Below are 6,998 nucleotides of genomic sequence, written 5' to 3' on the forward strand. Positions count from 1 at the left end.
AAAAAAAAAAAAAAAAAAAAAAAAAAAAAAGAAAAAAGAAAATGTCAGGTTCGCCAAATATCCTTAAAAGGGTTGCGATCCGTTGCCGGTCACGAAAAAAGACAAAAAGGAAAAAAGAAAAAAGAAAATGTCAGGTTCGCCAAATATCCTTAAAGGGGTTGCGATCCGTTGCCGGTCACGAAAAAAGACAAAAAGGAAAAAAAAAAAAAGAAAATGTCAGGTTCGCCATTTTTAAGTATCACCTCTCTGCAGATTCATACCAATGTAAAATATTCCAATGTGACTGAATTTTTATGTAAGAACTACCAACAATAGGATCAATACTGGTTTCCTTTAATAAACTGAATCATTTTTCAAAAATAGTATTTTTGGTGAGCCACTTAAACATAACCTCAGCAGACAGCCTTACCTAACAGAAAAGGGAATAAACAAACCAATATAATATTTACTCAGATTTTTCAAAAATAGTATTTTTGGTGAGCCACTTAAACATAACCTCAGCAGACAGCCTTACCAAACAGAAAAGGGAATAAACAAACCAATATAATATTTACTCATTCCTGCCCTTTCTCTTCCAAAGAGCAAACAAACACATTCACTCAAATTTCCCAGCCTTACTGCCTTTTCTCATTTCTTAGCTGCAGTAAAAATCCACATGGTAACACAAAGTACAGACATTGAGGGAAAGGTTACCGAGAAAATACCTCACATGAGTGAGACACTTCAAGCTGGGTACATGTCTGTATTACACTCAAAAGAGTCTCCCTTTTCAGTAAGCAGAGTTAAAATTATTAAACTGAACAAAATCAAAATGAACAGATGCAAATATACATGCTAACAAGAATAAGAATCAAATTCACTGAATTACTTGTAAGGCTACCACCATTGCAATGCAATTTCCATATCAATATCAGTACCCAGACATACTTGGCTATTTTATTTTAGTACAGATTTGCTTATTCTGGGACTAAATGAAGGCAACAGATGCACATCTCTCTCCTCCCACCCCCTCCTCTCTCCAACCATGCCCCAAACTAGGGCAGTGCAGTGACAGGTTCTAGCAAACAGTGCCTTCCAATAAACTTGAATAATTTTCTCTTTACCTTAAGGTGGCCCTTCAGGAAAATCCTCTCCTGGGTCAGTGCACAACCCAGCACTATCAAATTCCATTCCCTCAAGTGAGTGACTGAAAACATTTGCAGATGCCTTTCCTAGTTCTGTTTTATTTTCCCTGATCATGCTCTACCTGCCTACTAGTGCCACTGACAACAAAAGTGAGGATGATAGCAGTAATTAGAGAATTGCAAGGATGAAGTGAACAAGGTTAGTATAATACAGTGCCAAGGTTTGTTTTAGAAAAACACCAAAGCAAGACTCATCCAAGACTCCTCATCCAGGAAGGAAGAGATATACTTGAGCTGGAAATCTTGGCTTTATTTAAAAAGAAATTTCATTTAAAATATCCTGTTTTCTAGAAATCACTCGAGTTACTGAATATGACAAGCTCACCCCCAATCTCTCCACACTTCATGAAGTGCTATGCGGTAGTGAAAATAAACTTTAAATAAATAAATAAAACTCTTCGACATATTAAAGAGTAAAATAATTCATTTTAGTAACCCAAGTCAGATGCACAACTGAAGAAGTAACTTAAGAATTGAGCCTATGAAATACCAGCAACATGAATGTTTACATCTGTTTCATACAAAATACAGAGTAAAAAATAAAAAGACCAGTAATTTATGAATAAAACACGTATATAAAAAATCAAACCCAAAGCACATATACAGATATGTACTTACACTAGTTACCAGAATTATTGGACAGAAAAAGGGGAATTTTAAGTATTTTGGTAATCTCATAGAAAGTGCTAATTATTTATTTAATTGATTAAAAAAACTCTACATACTAACCCAAAACTACAAATAATCAGGTACGTTGCATTTTGTTGGCCTAATACTCAAAATGGAAGCTATAGAATTATTTTTAATATAAAAATGTTTCAACTTGTAGAGCAAGATGTTTAAGCCAAAGAACAGAAATGAAGCCTATTAAACTAGGGTGGGTGTTAGAAAACCCCACAACACCCTGCTCTTATTTCCCAATCATATGCTTCCCAGTATGCTATGTTCTAAAGAGCATTGTGGCTAGGAAAACAATGTTGAGCTCATGTTATCTAATTTTATTTCCAATTAAAATAAGTCATCCCACTTCATCTAAGAAAAAAACAATTAAGTGAATTAAAATTTTTAAAATGTGAACAATTACTCTGAATTACTGAATTTTTACTGATGAATTATAAACAATTAGGAGTTACTTTTGTATGGGCACTATGAAGAATATGGAAAAGTCTGACTCTTTATGATACCTACTGTGCTCCCAATCTTTTCTGCCTGTGGTTTTCAAGTATATCTTGTCCTATTTTGAATTTCATGCACAATATCAAAGTTTATTCATTCCTATTGTGAACAGCTTCCTTAAATTTACTTCCATCTAATAACATATTACCAAATATAGTAGAAGATATGATCCAAGGCACAAGTTTTAAGCTTAAGGAACTTATAACATAAGCTGGAAGATATTAGATTTTATACCCATACACACCAGACTCATACTATAAGACAATATACAGTACAGGCCATATAAGTGGATACACACTCCTCTAGGAGTTCCAACACAGGAAAGACTGGTGAAGACTAAAGAGACAGAGAAGGGAAAGTCTGAGCGAAGTGGTGGGATTTGAGCTGAGCAGGAAACGTATATTTAAAACTTAATTATGTAGCGGATTTTCTACTTTAACTGAATTATAAGACTACATGAATACAAAAAAAAAATTAAACGTCTTTCATCTTTGAAAGTTTGGTTTCTGTGCTTGAGATTGGAGCTCATGTAATCACTATTTGTTATTTTATTAATATGAAGAAAAGCAATAACACTCAGAAAAGCCAAGTTTGGATTACATGGACACTCACTGATAAGTCAAAATTTCCTAATGTCTCTTTTTTGATGTCTTCATTTTGGCTTTCTCATTAGCACCTCCATTAGAAAGTGGGGTCAGAAAGAAGGAGTAAAGTGTACTTTCTTTGATTCTATTTATTAATACCTCTAGTAAATTACCTTTTGCCAGAGAAATAAAAAAATATGTACTAAGAACTGGAGTTACGGATTTTAATTATCCATGTTATTCCTAGTCTGTGCCTCATTACCAATTGGTAAATCAGAGTTAACTCAACAGGCAACAAAATCTACTTATTACCACATCTGGTAGGTTGTCTTGTGCTTCAGAAAATGAAAATGCTCACTAAAATGAAGAGTTTTAATTACTTGTAGATGTCAATTATTCAAGTCATTCTTAGTCTAGTGCCTCATTGCCACAGATAATACAGAGATGACTGTATTGGGGCAAAAGAGTAATTAATCTACCAACCCAAAGCTTTAATTATCCATGTCCTTTTTTAATGAATTTATGCTCAACTGGGTCTATACTATGTTCCAAAATGCCTTACCTATTTCTGTACCCTATGTAGAAAAACTCAACGATTTGGACTCCCTGTGCCAATCACACATTTCGGATTTCACAAAGCTTAAGGTTAAACAGATACCTTACTATCACTACTAAGTAAGAAGGACAAGTAAATCATGGAGAAATTTTGACTGACAACAAAACTCCTATAATCATAAGAAACCAAATATTCAAGAGCACTCCACTGGGCCTGAAAGGAACAATGTAAATTTTAGTGCTCTTCTAAACTGGCTATTTAAATTCACATTCTTAAAAGATGCAGTTGGGAAAAACTGACAGGTAGATGTACTCAAAAAACAAAATACTGTCTATCGCAAGAACCTATGTACTTCAAATCAGCAACTGGCTAAATTTAGAAGCTGTCTAAGATTATATCAGTAACTATATTTCTTCAGATTGAAAAAACTTTTGTAAACTATTTGATCTTCCATTCTTAAACTATTTTCAGCAATAACTGCTGAAAGTCTATGACACTTCTGCATTTCTTAAGGAGCTCAGAAATTGCACAAAAATTATGAAATTCAGGTAACTTATGCACCCCACCCCACCCCCATTTCACTGCCAGAAAGATAAATATATTGGTAATGATCTCTTGACTTTTGCATGGGTTTAGAAAAATTCCAATAAATATAATAAATGCAGTTACCCAATCAGATCATCAATTTAAAATAAGAAGTCTCTCTGGCTTCTTCCTCAAACCTTCAGTAAATCTTCTCCGTACCCTAGCATAGTCTACCTGACAATCTCTAATGAATGTCTTGCATCAAAACAAAACAATGGATCTAACAATTCAGAGCTTTCTCCTACTATTAGGACAAGCAGGGAAATCCAACATACAGGTAATACATTAAGAAATGCCCATCCATGAGCTCTTACTGGCAACTGCTACCAGTGCCTCTATATCCAATTTCCTATATGTGCTAGTGCAGCATTCAGGAAATGGTACCCCCATAATATGGCCACATGCATTGCTTACTGCAATAAATGAGATATTTCCCAATTTTCTATGTTTTTGATGTTCAAAACACCCCTTTTTGTATCATTTCCCAAACAAAACGAGGTTTTATTATGTTTTCTATTTGTAAAGTGCAACTATTTAACACAGCACTTAGTGAAAATGAATTAAATCTATTTATGCCAAAGTTTAAGATAGCCTGGCTATTAAGCTACTCATAAAAGCTATTTTAAATTGCTCTATATATATCATCTCCTATTCTACCAGTATTATAAAGAAACAGTCTTTTAACATACTAGGTCCCTAGCTAAAAACATTTCACATGCATGAAAAAGCAATCTGGTTTTTCATGATGATGAGATGATGATCTCACTCATTTAATTTTACTGGTGTAATAATATTCACATTGTAAGTCATTAAAATTTACACTTAATGATATAATATGAAGGCAAAAATCATTTTAAAAATACTTTCAAAACTAAAAATCTACACTGAAAAATACTGCTTTCTCACTGCAGTATAATCTTTGCAGGCCAGAATTCAAAGCAAGAACGGTCATTTTGCAAAAGATAAACATTTATATCATATAAATGTTAAGTTTTCTCTTGATCTAATACCACATCCATCCAATAGTATGTGACCCTATACATTTAAAAAGAATAGTCCTAAATCAGAAATGGAATACTGAATTTTATAGTTCACTTACCTGAACCTCACTTGTCCTCTGTTTAATAGTATCTTCTTTCTCCTTAAGGTCCTGTTCCACATTATTCTTTTCCCTAGAAGACCAGCAAACAATGCAAGAATATTTGAGAACATCAGCTACAGCTGGTATGGTTATCCATCCTCCTATTCCTGAATCGCTTTTTAAATACATAGTGAAACATTCAACTTTCAAATAAAGGGCAGATTTTTCTACCCTCTTTTAATTATTTATGGAATAGAAATCAATGTATGTAAAAAAAAAAATTTGCTTTCTCACTAAAATGTGATGAAAAGAGAATAGATTAAAAAAGGAAGAGGAGAAAAATAATCAATGAAACACTCGGGTTTCACTGATCTCACTGTTGCTATGGAAATAATGTCCAATGAAAATTGCTGGTGAAGAAAAGGAGGGGTTGCATCAGCTCTGTAAGCTTAACCCTTACATACCACTGTTAAATTAAATGAAAATAGCTAATAGAATCAACAATATTAAGGAAAAAGACATTTACTGAAGTGTTAATTTCCCCTTAAATCATAGGTAAGCAACAATTTTAGAATAAAACATAGAGAAAATGGAAATTAATACACAGGCAATTTGTTACATCAAATATCACATCTGCTCAAAAAAGCTATTTTTAAGGACCACCTATCAAACACAATTGATCAAATATATAAAACAATATATACTAAGTAAAAATAGGATCACAGTGGCATTGATCTCTTTTACTCTTCAAATCAAACACACTGGGCTCCACTTTTACTTTGAAACATCATTATCTAAATTCTTATGTTTTGATCAGAGCTGGGTTCCTATGAATGAATCCCAAGCAACCTTAGATTCAGAATTACAAAATAAAGCTATTTCTTTTAAAATAAATTTAACTGCCCATTTGTACTGAAATTATACACACACACAGTTCTCTTCTCTTTCTTTTCTTTTCTATAAAAAGAGAGAAAAAGCCCATAGAATTCCACAGCAACACATTTTGGGGGTGGGGAAATGTAAAAGAAGGCAACATGGAGAAGGAAGAATAATATTTAAGAAGTCTTCCAGGGCCGGCCCGGTGGCGCACTGGAGAGTGTGCCGCTTGGAAGCGCGGCGGTGCTCCCGCTGAGGGTTCGGATCCCATGTGGAGACCGGTTCCCGCTCACTGGCTGAGCGCGGTGCGGGCGCAACACCGAGGGTTGCGATCCCGTTGCCGGTCCCCGGTACGGGCGCGACAAGGGGGGTTGGGATCCCGTTACCGGTCAGTAAAAAAGACAAAAAGGAAAAAAAAAAAAAGAAGTCTTCCAGATTAGAATTGCAGAAGTTCTCCTTAGAGCTTCATGACTATATTTTACTTTCTGTCCCAGACATAATCCAAAGTGTAAGCTCAGGCCCCATTCAGCTCTAGAATAAAGGAAAGTTAGAAAATTATACCAGAGGAGATACTTCAGGGACAACTGTATTCTTCATTTATATTTCTCACCTTTTTGAGGTAAGATTTTTTTTTTTTCGTTTTTGTCTTTTTTACTGACCGGTAACGGGATCGCAACCCTCGGTGTTGCCCCCGCTCCTCGCTCAGCCAGTGAGCCGCCGGTCTGCATGTGGGATCCGAACCCTCGGTGGGAGTGCCGCCGCGCTTCCCAAGCGGCGCACTGTAGCAGTGTGCCACGGGGCCGGCCCCCCATATTTTATTTTATTTTATTTATTATTTTTTTTGTCTTTTTTCGTGACCGGCAACGGATCGCAACCCTCAGTGCCGCGCCCGTACCGGACTGGGACCGGCAACGGGATCGCAACCCTCGGTGTTGCCCCCGCTCCTCGCTCAGCCA

General features: G+C 35.4%; 1 protein-coding gene across 2 annotated transcripts in view; it reads right to left on the reverse strand.

The window, feature by feature from the left end:
• The window catches only part of EPS15 (epidermal growth factor receptor pathway substrate 15), a 133,401-nt gene that overhangs the window by 52,968 nt on the left and 73,435 nt on the right, over positions 1-6,998 (reverse strand). For both annotated transcript variants that reach the window (XM_008576173.1, XM_008576238.1), the window contains exon 13: positions 5,185-5,257. In XM_008576173.1, the coding sequence (XP_008574395.1) occupies positions 5,185-5,257 (73 nt within the window). The remainder of the gene's footprint in view (positions 1-5,184; positions 5,258-6,998) is intronic.

The sequence above is a fragment of the Galeopterus variegatus genome, unplaced genomic scaffold (genome assembly GCF_000696425.1).
Source record: "Galeopterus variegatus unplaced genomic scaffold, G_variegatus-3.0.2 Scaffold6, whole genome shotgun sequence".
In the NCBI taxonomy this organism is placed as follows: Eukaryota; Metazoa; Chordata; class Mammalia; order Dermoptera; family Cynocephalidae; genus Galeopterus; species Galeopterus variegatus.